The sequence below is a fragment of the Pygocentrus nattereri genome, chromosome 5 (genome assembly GCF_015220715.1).
Source record: "Pygocentrus nattereri isolate fPygNat1 chromosome 5, fPygNat1.pri, whole genome shotgun sequence".
NCBI lineage: Eukaryota > Metazoa > Chordata > Actinopteri > Characiformes > Serrasalmidae > Pygocentrus > Pygocentrus nattereri.
In genome coordinates this window covers 9,313,869-9,332,540 of record NC_051215.1, presented here as the reverse complement: position 1 = coordinate 9,332,540, position 18,672 = coordinate 9,313,869, and the positions used below count along the sequence as shown (strand labels likewise).

Below are 18,672 nucleotides of genomic sequence, written 5' to 3'. Positions count from 1 at the left end.
CCATATAATAATATGGCTAATAATATGTGCAGACTATGTTACTATAGTATCTGTTACATTAGGCTGATTTTTTTAAGCTGAATTCATTCAATAAAGCCTAAAGCCTTATTTACCTTATTTATATGAAACACAGTACTGTACAGATGTTTTCATGGGTTATGTCCATGACTGTAATTTTGTTGCTTGACAACCCTTTTTTTTGTTGTCCCTGACTAATTTTAGCCAAAAACCTAATATCAACACCACATTTATTTGTAAGGCACTTTTTACAACTAGTGATGTCTCAAAGCAGCTTTACAGAAAATCAGTTTACAGAAAGAAAACAGTTTATGGAAGGGTCATCAAAAGAATAAAAGAAAAATAAGAAAGGAGACCATGCGTAGACGTAAGGAGCTAAATCAGGTTCAAGGCCCCCATGAGCCAGCCAGACTTGACAGTGGCAAGTAAAACTCCCTAGGGTTAAGAGGAAGAACTCGAAAGGAAACCAGACACAAGGGAGGAAGCCATTCTCCTCTGGTTCACCCTAGTTGAAGAGAGAATGACATAGCTAATGATATTTTCTGACAAGATATAACAAAGAAGCCTAGACTATTCTAAACAAACTATTCTAAACAATGTCTCAGGTATCAGGTCCCACATATGCATAACTTTATGCAAGAACTGTCTGTACAGTCTGTGTGGGAGCCTTTAGTAGCAGTAAACACTTCAGACGTCTGGTTGCTATTAAGCAGAGGAGATATTTTATTATGCTTTGAATTTGACATATTTGAAGCTATTGTTGCTATTGTTTCATTTTTGCCGTTTTTTGTGACATTGGACCAGATGGTGTTGGTTTGAACCTATTGATAGATGTTGTGAACTAATTGTAGAGTGTTCTTTTGTAGCCACCTATGTAAAACGTAATGTGTTTCAATTTAGACAATGTTATAAAATAGCAATAGCATTTAAATTTGAAATGCCTGAAAACAGACTGCCCTTGAATATATTTAGAATTTCTGACCAAACTGTTGCAGTTGAGGCCTGATGCTGGGCAAAAGGAGAAGAGCTCTCATCTGTGCCTGCAGAGATTTAGCTGAGCTTGGCTGTTCCCACCATCCGTCCTGTGATTACAGGTTTCATGCCCCTTCCATTCAATTCCTCGCTCACACTTTTCTGCTGTTTGTTTGCTTTTTCCCTCTCGTTCGGAGCGTCAGTGATCGATTCACAAAAAAGACACCATCATTTTTTATGGCAGCCCTATAATTACGTTGAGACCCCCTCCTTTCCTCTTGCTCACCTCGTTCTATTTCTCTCTCTCTCTCTCTTTGTCTCTCTCTTTCTCTTTCTGCCTCTCTCTCTCTGTCTCTCTCTCTTTCTTTTTTCTCTCTACTCTCTCTCTCTCTCTCACTCTGTTTTTCTCTCCTATTCTCTCTCTCACTCTTTCTCTCCTCTTTTCTCTCTCTCTCTTCTGTCTCTCTCTCTCTCGCTGCTCTTCTCTCTATATATATACTTTTCTCTCTGTCTCTTTCTCTCTGTCTCTCTCTCACTCTCTCTTTCTTTCCTCTTTTCTCTCTCTCTCTCTTCTCTCTCTCTCTCTCTCTCTCTCTCTCTTTCTCTCTCTCTTTCTCTCTGTCTGTCACTCGCTCTCTCTCTCTCTCTCTCTCTCTCTCTCTCTCTCTCTCTCTCTCTCTCTCTCTCTCTCTCTCTCTCCATCTCTCTCTCCATCTCTGCTTCTCTCTCTTTGCCCATCCCAAACTTTGGATATGTGGATATGTAGACTTGTTTGTGCATTTATGTGCTTTACAGTAAGTCATCATGTGTTTCTGTTACGTTTTATTCTTCTCTTTCTTCCTCTCTCTCTCTCTTTTTTATCTCTCTCTTCCTCTTTCTCCCTTCCTCTCTCTCTCTCTCTCTCTATCTATCTATCTATCTATCTATCTATCTGTCTATCTGTCTATCTATCTATCTATCTATCTATCTATCTATCTATCTATCTATCTATCTATCTATCTATCTATCTTTGCTTATGCTCCAAGTTTTCCTTTATTTCCTCCCTGTCAGCTTTTTCAATTCTGACAGCTTTTTTCTCTGTCCCCTCATCCACCACTTTGCACTCTCTCTGATACATACATATACAAACATACATTTATTGGCATTTCTTTCTTTCCTTTTAGCCCACAAATTCTGTTCTTTCCTCCCTGTTGGCTTTTTCAACTTCACTATATGTGCTTATGCAGACCGGCACCTCCCAACCTACCGCCCCCCCCCTTTCAGTCCTCCTCCTCCTCCTGTTTTGCCTCCAGCCATTAGTCTTTGACTAATGCTAGAGCCTGCTGGTGCAGAGACACCTCCTCTCACATGTGACCGATGATTATGCTCTGTTTATGGGAACTATTGTGTTGTGAAATTAAAACAGCCCCAGCGTAGCATGCTTTACAAGAACAGATGAGCGAGGGAGAAAAGGCTGTTCATTCCGACTCTATATAAACATATGGCATCAAGTCTGTTCAGTTCACTGACTGGTACTTTCTCTCTCCAATTGAAATTAGGCTGCATTACAGGCAGTAATTACAATACACTGATTTATATGTCATACATTATGGTAACTGCAGTCTATGGAGTATCACCCCTTTATTTTCACATCCACATTCTCTGTGTCTTCCTCTCATTTTTGTCCTCTCTCATATACACTTGTGTATAAACTGCTGAACACGTCGACACATTTGTAATAAAAGCATGGTCTAATTTACCATTAATTATTTCTCACTCGTAGATCATTAAAACAAGAGGAGAATTATGGTGAAAAGATTCTAAACTTTAAACTGATCCCACATTTATATTCGTATGTGCAAGAGATGTTTAATTATTATTTAAATTTACTGAAAAGTTATTGCTGTGTGTGCCATGAATTATTTTTGTTTTTGTTTTTTTCTTTCTGCTCTGTATGAATGAGCATTCTGCGCCATCGTCTATGTTTCCCTCACTTTATTGAAATAAAAGAGTTTGAAGAAGTATGTAAGCATTGTTAAAGTTTCAAAACATACTGCTCGCTCCCCACTCAGGCTATAAATGGAACTAACCTGCCAAAACAGCCTATTTTAAAATTCTTAAGTTCGCTTGACAAACTAATCTTTGTTTTATTATTCTGTGCTTTTTTCAGTCACACCCTTTGCTAACAGGTGCACAAATTCAAGCACATAGCCTTGCAGTCTCCATTTTATAAATATGGCACTGTCCTAGGATGCCACTTTTGCCACAAGTTACTTTGTGACATTTGTTACCTGCTAGATCTGCCCAGGTCAACCGTAAGTGAAATGTGAGCTGTGAAATGGAAGCAGCAACAACAGCTCAGCCACAAAGGGGTAAATCACACAAATGCACAGAGCAGTGCCACCGAGTACTGATATGCACTTCCAAGAACTGCATGTCTGGAGCTTCATGAAATACTTTTCTGTGACTGAGCAGCTGCACACAAGCCTAATATGGTGCAGTGCTAAGCATCAAATAGAGTGGGGTAAAGCACATTTTCACTGGACTCTGAAGCAGTGCAAACATGTTCGCTGCAGTAATGAATCACACTTCACTACCTGGCTTTCCGATGGATGAACCTGGGTTTCAAATTCTGGGTTTCAGATTCAGTTTTAGGATGCCAGGAAAATGCTACCTACCTGCATGAACAGTGGCAACAGCAAAGTTTGGTGGAGGAGGGATAATGATCTAGAGTTATTTTACAGGGTTTGGGCTCAGCACCTTGTTGCAATGAAGGGACATTTTGGACGTTTATTTGCTTCCACCATTGTGGGCAGCAGTTGATTGTGACCCTGTGCACAAATCCTGATCGATAAAGACATGGTTTAACAAATCTGCCATGGGAGAACTCCTGTGGCCTGCACAGAGACTTGAACTCAACCCCACTGGGCACTGGAACGCTGAGTGCAAGCCAGGCTTTCTCATCCAAAATTTACTTCGAATATACAAATATATCCAGAGCGACTTACAAGAAGTGCTTTGTCTATCTAGAGAAAGTATCTTTGCTAGTTACCAATAGGTTGGAGAGAAAGCCAGTCCTGAGCTCAGATACTGCTAAGAAACAAGAAGTCTCTGTTGATACCCAGAGAAAAAGGAACAGAGTTAAACACAACTCTGTGCAATATAATGCAATACAATACAATACAGTAAACTACAATACACAGTGCAATACAATAAAATATAATATTTAAGTGCAGTGACCTCACAAATGCTGTGTGGAATGTGTTTGCCAACTGGTAATGTTCATTATTTCAGAAATGGGATGTCCAACAAATTCATGTTAGTATGATTGTCAGGTGTCTACATACTTTTGACCACACAGTGTAGATCTTCAAGTCCTATTATTACCAATAATTGCATGTCCATTCTCCATTTGTAAACTCATACTCATTCATTGACTTCTCATCTTACACGTGCTTGTTCTCTGATTCACAGACCCCCCTGTGGTGGACCCTGTCTTTCAGGACGTCCGCTCTCCAAACAATCAGCCCGTCATCCTCCGCTGCGTTGTTCTAAAGTCCAATCCCAACCGCATAGCAAGCGCCCGCTGGTATCGGAACACCCTTCCCATACGCACCCCTCCTGTAGACAGCCAGGACGTGCCCCAGCTCCGCTTCAAACTGGACCTCACCAACAATGGCACATATGAGTGTAAAGTCAGCAATGGGGTCGGGACCTCTACCTGTACCTTCGTTGTCTCAGGTGAGTGGCTCTGACATGTAGATAAATAGAATGTGCACCACTTTGACCATCAAAGCCAAGCCCGGAGCAGCACAGACTATCATTGGTCAACTAGTTGGTCAACCCTTTGGAATCTCATGGCTTTTACCACGGATTGCTGGTGTGATTTGGTGATTCGGTGTGATTTGGTCTTTAGTGTAACATTTCCACCACCATATCTTTGTCTTTGCTTGTTTGCTTAAGTGTGTTTTCTTTCAGATGGAGAAGGTTTTCATATTAGCCTTCTATTCCTGAACATCTCACCAAAATGACCACTGTGCTTTTTTGAGTATATGATAAGAAGAGCACTGAAAAGGCACCAGTCAAGGGTGTAGCTTACTTTAGTCAAACCAAAACTCAATAACAAAGTTACCTTACCTGAAGAACCTAAAGCATTTCTCAATGACTAAGTCCTGCCTTCAGTGCCACTGAAATGTTGTCACTCTATCTAAATATATATATATATATATATATATATATATATATATATATATATATATATATATATATATATATATATATATATATTTCTGTCATTCTATTAGGTTGTATGTGTCTAGTATTAGATAAAAGCATTCATTATGATAAATATGACAGAGAAAAACAGGAAGGGGGCAGATATGTTTTCATGGCACTGTAAATAAGTCTGTACACTTCCTAAACACTTCTCTGGATTGATCAGCAGCTCTACAAAGCTGTTTCCTTGATTATTGCATTCAAAGTTTCCACTAATTACTAAATATAATTCATACATGCTTTTTCCATCAATGACCTTGAGTGTAAATCATTTCATCAGTGAAAGAAAAGCACTGTGTTGTTTGTCAACCCTTTGAAGCACTTTTCATATAGAATGCAGCTCAAAATGCTTTATAGTTAAAAGCTGAAACATACAAAGAGCAGAAAAATAAAATAAGACAAAAAAAAAAAACTAAAGTAAAAAGTTCTATTTTCAAATGATTCTTAAAAATATGTGCTTAACTGCCTTGTTGTAAGAGCTAATGACTTCCACAGTTTAGAAACTGTTTCATTAATATTATTTTAATTGCAGAAAGGGGGCTCTCTGTGTTTTATCATTTGGAGAACAGCAGTTTCCGGCCTTCTTCAACTAAAGTTTCACCATGTAAAGCCTTAGGTGATAGAATACCTTAATAACATTATTTAAATGATGATCAAACCAAGATGAAAATCCAAAATGACACTTCGGTTTAGTACTTTTGATGTTACATATGATTCGAAGGTGCCTAATTTCTCACAAATCAATTTTTACTAAGAATCACTGTCTCAGTTTTGTCCTGATTAAGCTGCAGACAGTTTTTTGACATCCATTTAGAGATGTCTGACATGCAATGTATTAGGCTGTCGACAGAGTCTTGACTTTCAGAGGGAAGAGTAATGTGTAATTGTGTATCAATGGCAAAAATTTGCTTCAGACTTTCTGACCACATTTGTTGTTTTCACAACTTTGTGGTGTTACCAGAGAATAAGATGTGGGAAGTAGTGCTTTAAGCAAATGCTCTTTTGTTGAACAGGCAGCAGCAAAGGAAAACTGCAGCTGCTGAAATGGCCAAGATAGCAGGCGGGACACTTGTAGCCATACACATTCACCTTACATTGGGTTCTAACACTGTACAATCTACCCCACAGCCCAGCACAGAGTAGCACAAGTAACTATACATCTTTAAGTTAACAATAACATATTTACATTTAAAGTCTCCTCACCTTCCATGACCCTGTTTGTGTGGTCACTCTGCAAGGCCACACCTCCTATGCATCAATGACCACGTGAACCAGTAGCGGGATGCTACAGTATGCAGGAATACAGGAATTCTAATAGTTTCCCCGTGAACTTTGACTGATTAACATCAGTAATCTCAGTAATAACATCAGTAATAACATCAGTAATTCTGCCATGTTCAGATTTCTCACTTTCTGTTTGATTAGACTTGATAGCCTGTTTTATGCTCAGACCGTGGGTGGTGGCAAACTGATTTATGTGAAATGTTGGCACGCTGTACGCTAACAAAACAAAACAGATATTGGCACACATGATAAACGAGCCAAGCCTTCAGAGCATCACTTACCAGAATTGAAAAAAGGTGGTGTGCTGTAATAATCGGATTGTTGTTAGATCACTCACACTCTCAGCAGTCTTTTTCTGACTGCTTTGGTTGTGTTTGTATTTGTAATTAACTGCATAAGAGAGACTGTTTAGCTGTTTACCTTTCAAATGAAGTAGAAATACATTTCCAAATCTGTACAAAGTAACTAATATGATTATGAGAGGAATGTATCACAGTAAAGGAAATCAAAACTGGATGAATTTCTGTCGCTGCTTAATTTGATTTCAATGGTAGAAATGTTCACATGGTCTATACCAGTCCTGGAAAACCTGGAAAGTCATTGAAAACAAACATGCCATAATTCACTGAATTGGCTGTGCCAAAAAGGTGATTGGTTCTTTTTATTGAAGGGTGGGACCTTTCCCCATAAACAGACACCATGTTGAGCACTGCAGGCTCTACTGTTCATTTTCCAACCTATGAACTGTCTCCTCCTCATTACTGGTAATGGTAATATTTCTCCTCTTGTTTCAGTGAGATATAAGTGAGAAAGAATTCATATCAAATCAAATACTTATCAACAACAGTAACAGAAACTTCCAGGGTTTCAACTTTTACTAAAAATATTATGACTTGCATTAATATCGGATCACATTTTAGAAGCTGGTCATGCAGAAATCCATTCCAAAAGGTTTACAAAGTGTTCCTCAAACTATATTTGCATTAGTGTTTTTATTATGTCTTAAGTAATGTAGTTATGCTCAGAGATATCATGCTTTTACGCCACAGACTCTCAGTGATTCGTCTCTCAGCTGTGGGAAATTGCCTGGGTTCTTTCTAGATTTGACAGCTTTGCTCTTTCCACGGAGAGCTTATCTCTGGCTTGGTCGTGGCGAGGCATATCCCCAACATGGCAGCTAAAGCGTGCTAATGCTATCAGCTAGCTCCATCACTGCACCGAGCGCAGCTACAGCTGTTCGCTTAAGAGGACTCAGGGTGATCGCTTTCCGGCTGTGCAGATTGCAATCTGTAACCTCTTTTTTTCCCCTCAAAACTGATGCAAAACAGATTGTTTTTGCTGTTGAAGACAGCTTCTCTGACGAGTTTTCTCTAAAGAATAAATTGCTCAGTGACCGGGCGTCTGAATGGAAAAGGCACTGAAATAAGCTCAGATTAGTTTTTAGAGACTGTTGAGAATGGCTATGTTTCATGTCAACAGCTTTCAGTGTGTTGCTGGCTAGGAGAGATAGAGAGGCACTGGTTTAATACTGCTTACAATATAACAAAGCAGAACCTGACCTGTATTGTAACATCTGGCATCTGCCAATATACATGCATACATTTGATTTAGAGATGTTTTCATTACATTCATTTCACTATACAAAGGTGCTTTCATATAAAAGTCTCACATTCAGATACTGATTACAGCTATTATACTGTATATTGTCTTGGTTTCTGTTTGTGCTGTTGTGCTAATGTTTTTACGCTTTCCTTGCTGTTGCTTCTGTTCAGCATTATTGTGAAAAAAGACATAGTGACCAAATGGTCAGCTTTTTTTCAGCTAGTACTTATGCATTATGAATGGTAAGATTTAACAAACGGTAGTGTTTAGTTTCAGTATCATCTCAAAGCATAACACTCATACTGATGTATGAAAGGCTGCTCTCTTAGAAGATGTGGGGTTTTTTGCTTGTTATTTTTCTTTGAAGCATAGGGTCACTGCATCTCTTACTAAAAAGAAGCAGAATGTGGGTTAATATATGGGTTAACATATCTGATGGCAAGTAGGTAAACATGAATCAGAACAAAGATGAATGATAAACAAGTTGAAACTGACACGCAGCTCTGTGCAAAAGTCACAGACCACCCATCATTTATTTAATTTTCAGACAAAATGGCCATTCAGTAGCAGTTATTCTGCTCGTGGAATGTTTCTCAGAACTGGCCACCCCAGACCTGAAGAATCAAACCCTGTCCCAAACAGGGAACTAGCCGAGTTTATTTCTTGTGTGCAGGTAACAAACACCTAGCCAATAAAGTAAAACAATGGACTGACACAGTTTTATTGCTGGACTGATGCCAAGAATAGGCCCAGCCAATACATGACAAGTAACAGGTGTGACAGACATGACATGACTATGTAGGGATAAACAAAAATAGGCAGAGCAGAATGTTCTAAATGCAATCATATTACACACACACACACAGTATTGAACATAATGACGTAGAGCACAGTATTAAACACAGTACACAGCAGTACATTCCTTCAGAGCCCAGGCCTCAACATCTCTGACTGTGTTTGGATCTACTTGGATTGCGAAAAAGTGAGAAAAGCAGCAGTTGGTACAGTGTAGTGGATAACACTTCTGCCTTCTACAGTGCAAACTATGAGTCCTTGGGCAAGACTCCAAACACCCCCTTGTAAGTCGTAAGTCACTCTGGAAAAGCGTGTCTACCAAATGCTATAAATGAAATTTAACCAAATTCTAAGGCTGAATTTTGGAGATGTGGAAAAATATCCCTGCAGATTTCTTTTAAACCTGAAAGCAAGTCTTCTGAAAAGAAGCTGCAATAAAGACAAAGAGTGGACACACGAAATACTGAAAAATGTTGATGTTATATTTAGTTGTTAATGCTTCTGTGTAAATTTTCTGTTTTAAATATGTGTTCTGTGCACATTTTCCCCAATGCTGAAAAAGGCATAACTTACTGTTACAAATTCAGAAACACAAATGAAAATTTAGCAGCTTACAGAGATGCATTCAAAATAAATGAGTAGTAAAAACTACAGACATTTCTGAAATTTGCAAATTTGCATATTGGGATGAACAACAGAGTCCTTGAGTGTACCTAGCCTTGTTATCTACAGCCTGAGCTACTGTAGCATGGCTGAAATCATCTGTAATTTACAGATGAAACATTTCTAATTGTACTTATAAGTATAACGTGATGTTGCCTTAACTGCATCTATAAAGCCGAACTACTTGGTGAAAGTAACACTGAGAAACATACTAATGTAGAAATCTGTAGATCACAATGAAAAAAATATATAATTTGAAATTAATTCATTAAGATCTCTCTAAAATTCAATACTTTTACATTTTCTCAAATGTAATTTGGGTTTTTTTGGGGTTAAATTGGGTTTTTTACATTTAAAACATGTCCAACTTCCTAACAGCTGCTACAAAAGAATGGATTTGTGAGTTGAACATTGGTCAGCTCATCTGATTTTGAATTTATTTAACTAGATTTTGTGCGAATTTGGGTTAAAGATCTATGGCTACTGTATATATTCAAACATACTGAGACAGACCTTTTAATTAGTGAATTCATCTACTTTAAGATGTACCTATTGATGATGCATGCATCTCTTCAGTTTTAGGATTGTTTCCAGATAAAGGTCATTGTAACTTGACGTCTTTGTTTCCTTTCAGCTCGACCCTACAGTGCAGAATTCTACTTCGACACGCCAAACCCCATCCGCATTCTCAAGGGCAATAACTACTCATACAACCTGCAGTGGACACAGAAAGAGCCCACCGCTGTGGACAGAATCATAGGCTACTGGATCAATGTCCAACAGGTACCGTATAGACGCTCACATTCACATGAATACAGCCGATGCTATGGTCACTTGATAGTGGGTCTCAAACACACATACACATTAATTCTTTCCTGCTGCAGACCTATTGGCTGGTCAAGTGACATATTGGAAATGAAAGTCTGCTTATACTCTTTTCTATTTCTTCCTTTCTTTATTTGTTTCTTTCTTTCTTTCTGAGTATTGAGTGTCGGTGTGAGTAAGTAGGCTGAATAAATGTTTGTGTTTATAATAGCAGTCGGGGGAATAGAAGGGGCTGTGTGAGAGCAGACGGCTGATCGATTAGAGATTGTACCGCATTAACAACACTCACAACACACCCCTCAAAGGACAGACACCACACACACACACACACACACACACACACACACACACACACACACACACACACACCCAGCTAAATCAGCCTGAGTGTGGCTGCTAATTTCCATCCACCTGTCTTTTCTCATAAATCCCATTTCACTCTATTTTCTCACTTCTTCTTTCTATTTCTGCAATATTCTATCACTTCTTTTCCTTTTCTTTCTTTATCCCACACTCCCTTCTTTCTCCACTTATCTACATTCTCTCTTTCTCTCATGTTTACTTCTATAGGCTCTTCTCTCCACTCAGTTTCTCTGCTCTGTTTTCCAAAGCTGGTACTTTGTAAACTCACCCATTTAATTTTCTGTCAAAATGGCCAATAAGTACAGGTTTTACATTTTTCAGGAGACACTTGTGAGAAGAGTAAATATATGATAGTCCAGTTGCATAAAGAAGAGGAAAGTCAGAGGGAAAAACAAATGTTTCCAAAACATTTTGTGTTCATATTTTGGAATTTGAAACATTTCTTGTGGTCACATTTTACTGTTGTAGAGATTATTTGGAATTTTGGTATATCATTTTTTTTTTCTTTCACAGAAATGTGCTGTAAGTTATACACTAAATGATTAAGAATAGAAAAATTGCTCTTAGAATTTATAGCAAAATATATTAACATACCTTAAAATGAGAAAAAAAGTATATTACTGTAAATTGTAATTTAATGTAAAATAACAGAATTTGCTTATAATGTAGTAATCACTGCTGTCAGAGCAAAACCTTGTATCTTCAAAATGAGAACTTTATACGAGAAAGAAACTTTTACATCAGTTTGTTTTTTCCAAGTCTTTTTGGGATGTTTCTTTTGGTACATTCTTCATTAAATTTACACGATGTAAAGGTCAACAGGCATTTTCAAATGATGTCAAAAACTGGAAAACGACTAAAGTGGAGATACAGTAGCGTAATGTTTTTATATTACATTATTTAGCTGAGAAACTCATGTAAATGCAGAGTGGCGTTGGTAGACAAAAGTAGTGTTGAGTCTTGCTCAAGACCTTTTATGCACTGTTGTTGGATCAGCAAAAGTAATTCCACTTCCTCATTTGACTTTTGAATAATGTATCAGCCTCTGATTTATCATGAAGCTCTAACAATAATACTGAATCAGAGCAGTAGGGACCATTATTACTACTATAATGCAGGGCACTCATGCAAACGGATCCCACCAGCTTTTGTTCAGTGTTAGTCACACACTTTTTAAGGCAGTTTTTCACCATGCAGTACTGTCTGAACATGACTTTATCCTTGATCTTGGGGACATTATATCTTACATAAAACCAGAAATGTGAACATACTTTAGCAAATTTAATGTTATTCTGAAATTAATCAATAATCCTCTATGGAAGATTAGATCAGTAATCCACCATTGCAGATTATAGTCCTAAAATAGAGAGCAGTGGCTTAGTGGTTAAGAGTAGCTTGTAGGTAAAGTGTTTGAATTCTAGGTGCTTCTAAAAGATCTATGTTCGGGCCTCCTGCCAATCATTCTAAGCCTGAACAACTTGTTTTCAGTCAGTTCTACATTTACTATTGCACTGATAACCTGTTAGATATAAAACCAACCACTGATACACTGTTAGAAATAAAGGTTCTGTGCTTCAAGGTAAAAACAATGCAAATTCAAAGGTACAAAAGTGACGTCAAATTGTGCACCTTAAATACCTTAAAAATGTGTATCCTTTCATAACCTGATGTTTAAATTAGAACAATAAAATAAAAACTGGGAGACGAGGTGTGTGGAGTCGATACCACTTAGAAAATATCATTTCAGTGAATAACGGTAGAGCTATGTTCCCTGACTAAATGTACTGAGATGTACACTTGAGTGGACCACCCCAGTGAAAGGAGAGGTACTGCCCAAGTGACAAGTCCTACCTTTATTTCTGGGAGTGTTTATGAGGTGGAAAAACATTGTTAGTGTGTGTAATGTAACAAGGTCTTGACATGACAGTGATGGTCATACATCGACACCTTCATCAAAAGCAGTGGTTTCTTAATGTATGGAATCCGGCATCAGGTAGCCTTAAAGGGGAATTCCACTCATTTTACCAAATTTCAAAATAAATAAATCCATCAAGCATATTCCTAACCATTCCATGCAGTGTCTTTCTGTGAGGGAGCTTTTAGAGGCGTCTGGTTTCTTTCACCACCACTGTGAACAATTCTACAAAGTCCTTCTGGTGGCGTCCCATATAAATAAAAATAATGCGTGGCCATGCCTTATTAACTCTTGGGAACAAGATCCTAATGCATGGCCATGACTTAGTAAGGCATGTTCTTGACATAAGTCGTGGCCAAAGCTTAGTAAGGCATGGGAACAAGATCATTCCTTTATTGTGGCCATGCATTAGGATCTCGCTCCCATGCCTACTAAGGTATGGCCACACTCAGGTTCTCGTTCCCACATCTTACTAAGTCGTGGCCACAACTTAATTATCTTATTCCCATGCCTTACTAAGTATTTCGAACAAGGTTGCTCCTTACTGAGTTGGCCATGATTAGGGCATGGCATGGGCATGACATAATTAAGTCGAGGCTACAGCTTAGTAAGGCATGGGGACAAGATCATTCCTTTCTTGTGGCCATGCATTAGGATCTCGTTCCCACAGCTTACTAAGTCATGGCAACAACTTAATTATCTTCTTCCTGTCATGACCACACATTATTTTTATTTATTCAGGATGTCTCCTGTGGAGCTCCATACAATTCTCACTCTGACCACTCTCACAAAACTCTCAAACCACTTTGAATGACTTTGTTTACATTTTACTATTTGAATTATTCAGAAATGTTGATCTTCCCATTTAAAGACTGCGCAACTTTTTTGTGTTCTTGGTTATTATTGTGATACATGATGGCTTTGTTGTGGCTATCCAAGACCACTCTACCAGAAAAAATATGCTAATAAAGTGCTAACACTGTAACTGTGGAGATTTTTTTGGCACTGTAGAAATTCACACACACAAAACCACACATGCTCGCACATTCTTTCTCTCTCACTCTGTCTCTGTCAGCAGAAACGCAGTGATGTGGACTCGGGCTTAAATCGCTTGCTTTTTTACGTTTTGTATTTTTTTCAATGTTTTTGCTGTTTACTGGGGCATCCGCAAAAAAAAAGGCAAAAGCAAACGTTCTCTAAATGTCTAGAGGATGCCGACTCACGCCTGGCACACGAGTACCCAGGTGCACGCTGCTGGCACAGCAAAACACCTTCTCTGTTGGTGGCAGGAGAGTGTGTGTGTGTGTTTTGTGGCTCTGTTGAATTTCTACTCCAACATTCTAATCATCTATTCATAAGAAGCTGGCCCAGAGCAGAATGGAGGAAGAGAGTGATGAATTATGGAGAGTGGCAGGGTTTTAAAGGGAGAGGAGAGGAGATTAGCCACTTGTCTTTGTGTGCATGAATAGCTAATCTTCTCCGCTTTAAAAATCTACCTTAAGTAAGAGCCTATAGGGAGCAGAGAATTAACATCCTAAAGCTGTTAAGTCATGGACCATCAGCTTTAAAGACAGCGTGTGGGATGGGCGGGTGTGTCTGTGTGTGTGTGTGTGTGTGTGTGTGTGTGTGTGTGTGTGTGTTTGGTGTTTGTTTTCAGAGCAGCAAAGTACAGAAACCAGAGAAGAGCAGGCCAAAACAACAGGGTCAGTGCTGACATTGTGAAGTGCTTTTCAGAGCATGTCAGAACACTTTATTGTCCATTTAATTTCCATAATTTCTTTGGAATTCGCACATAAAACATCGCACACATCATATATAAAAGCTCCATGTTTCATTGTTGAAAAATGAAAAGTAGTTCTTTTTGTTGTTGAGGTTCGCATAATGAAGGGTTCCCAGTCCAGCTATAAGGGGGGTCTGGCCTTCAAGTTACAGGCAGAAGCCCCCCCCCCCCCCCCTCCCTAAATCAGTCTTCCTGTTAGGTATTAGGTACACCTGTTCAGTTGCTTGTTAACACAAATAGCCAATCACATGGCTGCAACTCAATGCATTTAGGCATGTAGAGGTGGTCAAGACAACTTGCTGAAGTGCAGACCGAGCATCAGAACGGGGAAGAAAGGGAATTTAAGTGGCTTTGAATGTGGCGTGGTTGTTGGTGCCAGACGGGCTGGTCTGAGTATTTCAGAAACTGCTGATCTACCAGGATTTTCACACACAACCATCTCTAGAGTTTACAGAGAATGGTCTGAAAAAGAGGAAATATCCAGTGAGCAGTCAGTTGTGTGGATGAAAATGCCTTGTTGATGTGAGCGGTCAGAGGAGAATGGGCAGACTGGTTCCAGATGATAGAAAAGGCAACAGTAACTCAAACAACCAACCAAAATCTCTGAGGAACGTTTCCAACATCTTGTTGAAAGTGTGCCACGAAGAATTAAGGCAGTTCTGAAGGCAAAAGGGGGTCCAACCTTTTACTAGCATGTAAATAAAGTGGCCAGTGAGTGTATATACAGGATATATATACACAACTATGCATGAGTCAGATTATCATTTCAGCTTATTCAGAAAAGCAGTACACTGGTAAAGTGCCTCAGTGTTAAATCCTAAAGCACTTCTTACGTGCAAACATTCTTCTCTTACACCTGTCTCACCTGCTCATTAAGAAGCCTTAATGAGATCAATCGGACAGGCTAAAGCAGAGCAGACATAGCTCAGAACAGAGGTGTGTGTGAATTTCATTATGAGTGGACCAAGAGAAGTGGCCTAAGATGATATGAAAAAGGTCTGGTTCCATTGACCTATATTAAAAGTAATGTAGGTTTTTTATTTCTATTCTGGAGATTTGAAGTTTTGAACCGACAGTAGAGATTTATGAGTTTGCAACATGTTTTAATGGTGCTGTGCATGTAGTCTTGTTGGCCGCCATACCTTCACTCCTGTGGAACATCTGGTATGTTCCGTAAGGCACATGTTCCACAGGACATTGCATCAGTTAGATTTCTTTAAGATCATGGGAAGAAGTAAAGTAAGCCTATGTTTGGTTGGTGTAGTTTAGTGGATAACACCACTGCCCTCTACACTGTAGACTGGGGTTCAATCCCATACTTGGCCAAGCACCCTACACTGTACCAATCAGAGTCCTTGGACAAGACTCCTAACACCACCTTCACCTACCTGTGTAAAATGATTTAGTTGTAAGTTGCTCTGGATAAAAGTGTCTGCCAAGTTCTGTAAATGTTCTCTCCTTATTTTTTCCCTTATTTTTAATGATCTGTCTCTTGGAAAGTGCTATGCTGTAACTATTAATTTTTTTCCCCTTAGGCCCACTTTAAACATTTGTTTGACCATTATTTGTGTACCAAAATGGTCATAATTCCATGCATTTTTACTGGTTCATTTTCCAAAATCTCTCAATCCTACAGAATTAAGCAGACAGTTGTTGTTGTTTCTGTGCCTTTAAGACTGACAGATGTAAATGTAATCTTGGTATAGGCCGAATAGGTGGATTTATGCAAATATGTTCATTTTTGTGACATCACAGAAGCAGTAGCTTCAAAACAGGGTGTTTTTGCAGCTCAGTTTCCACTTTAACAAAGTTTACACATTACATCAGTCAAAAAGTTTAGGAAGATTTAGTTTTCCATCATATAGGCCCTTAAAACATTAAGACTTCATCTTTCTTTATCGCATTGCTTCTCTCTCTCTCTCACTCTCTCTCTCTGTCTCTCTCTCTCTCTCTCTCTCTCTTTCTGTCTAAGCTTGGGGGTAATTGAAGAATCTTACTCAGCAGTTTTCCCCTCACTAAACCCTATAATGCTTAGCCTTTTAAAGCATAACCACACTGCAAACTGTGAGGGGTTTCATTAATGAGTCCATTCTTTTAGACAGGCAGAGAGAGAGAGAGAGAGAGAGAGAGAGAGAAATATTATACTTCTAGATTCTTTTACAATTTGAAAAATATGAGTATCACATAATTACAGACATCAAAAAAATCTGCAGTTTCCAGTAGCTCTGCTATAAATGTGAAAGACGTCAATCTGTGAGAACATTTTCATTGTTGACCTGTTAGCTAATATAAATACAGTACATGCCACGCAGTCTGGTTCAGAAAGAGCTGGCAGCTTTGCTGCTATGCTCACATATGTTCTAGGCATATTTACAATCTCTGAAATATCTGAAGCAAGCTTTATTTGCTCTCTAAAATAGACTGTCGCCATATGTTACCAGTCACTGGAGAATCACATATGTAATGCCACTGCCTTGCACTCTTTTGCTTTTCTCTATAGATGAATGGTGCTAGCTGTAGGTGTGTCTTTTTGTGCTTGGATAATCGTGTTGTGTGCTTACAGTACTGAGCAAAAATCAGCGACAACCCTTCGTTTATATCCTCTCCAGTCACAAGTTATTCATTTTTTAATTTTCAGGAGATATTTTAAGGAGATTGTGCATAAAATAATCCAGTTGTATGAGGGGAAGGTCAAAGGAAAAGAAGTGAATAAATAAACGATTCAAAAACTTGTTAACTTGTTAAACGATGCAGCGAAAACGAGACGCCTAACAACAAGACATGGTAGACCTGGTCTCCATCAGATAAAGCTGTCATCTTTGCGAGAGAAGAGAAAATCAAGCTGCTTCAGATCTGAAAACATCCACAGGTGTTTCTGTCCATCCTTCCACTGTGAGAAGACACACTCAGCGCTATGGGTCTGAAAGGATGTGTCTGTGAGAAAATGAAGACAAGAAAATATGCAAATCAAACAAGCTGCTGGTGTTGTCAGAACAATAAATCAATCAATTAATCAGTCAAACTTTTTTTCGACTCAGAAGTAAATTGAGGGTGACCATTATTTACAATGTAGCCGAGCAAATTATAAGGGATTGAAAACGAAATTAAAATGACCAACTAAAACAAATGGAAATCATCAAGACAAAAAGATTTATTTAAAAAGTAAATAATAATAATAATGCATTTGGACAATGGACTGACCACCCCAACCAACTTCTAAGACTGAACTTTGGAGGTGTGGAAAAAAATCCCTTCAGAATTAAAAAAAAAAAAAAAAGCAAGTCTCCCAAAAAGTACGAAAGCTATAATAAAGGTAAATAGTAGACACACTAAACAAAGATTTTTATTATGTTTACTTTATGTATGAAATGTTTTTTTCTTGAAAATAAAAAAAGAAAAACAATTGTTAAAGGGACTGTCACCATTTGTGCATAATTCATTGTTGAGATGTAAATAAAGTCGTTCAGAGCAGTTTGAGGTGGAGGGGTTTATTGTGCAGACAGCTACCAACTCACTTTTTTATAATGGGGATGATTGGACCAAGGATTTTGATGTCGACAACACAAATATAGCTGTTTTACTAACTATCCAAAACCACCAGTGAACCTGTATGTGTCTTTTGAGTTGTTATAGGTGGTGGCGATGTTCTCAGGCATCAGGCATTCATTGTTATTTTGTCTGATAACTTTCTGTGAGGGAGCTTTTAGAAGTGGATGCCTGGTTCCTATTACCACCACTGTGAACAATTCTGACAGGGCTTCTCAAGAATGGAGCGTTTCACACCAAAACACTCTGAACTGCTTTGTTTGTATATTCATCATTTTATTATGTGGGGAATTTTAAAAAGTGATGGAATGCACCAAACAACAGCAGGAATTTTGAGTGGAAATGAAGGGCGTGTCTGATTTTGCATGGTATTGTGTGAGGAAGATTGTGTGAGAGGTTTGCACATTCCGATTGGGCCGTACCCTCAAGGTGAATCCCACTGAGAGAAAATCGCAGTTCACACCCAACCTCTGTTCTCACGCCTCTTAGGAAAACAGTGATATTTATAGAGAACAAACTCTTACACTGCTGAGTGTGTGTGTGGGTGTGTGTGGGTGTGGGTGTGATGGGTGATTGGGTGTGTGTGTGTGTGTGGTGGGGGTGTGAGTGTGTGCATGCTTACATATCCACACATGCATGTGGAAAAATCCTATTC

General features: G+C 38.7%; 1 protein-coding gene across 1 annotated transcript in view; it reads left to right on the top strand.

Moving 5' to 3' along the window:
* The window catches only part of LOC108426141 (MAM domain-containing glycosylphosphatidylinositol anchor protein 1), a 339,434-nt gene that overhangs the window by 232,831 nt on the left and 87,931 nt on the right, over positions 1–18,672 (top strand). The window contains exons 10-11 of the mRNA XM_017695434.2: positions 4,444–4,710; positions 10,223–10,371. Of these exons, the coding sequence (XP_017550923.1) occupies positions 4,444–4,710; positions 10,223–10,371 (416 nt within the window). The remainder of the gene's footprint in view (positions 1–4,443; positions 4,711–10,222; positions 10,372–18,672) is intronic.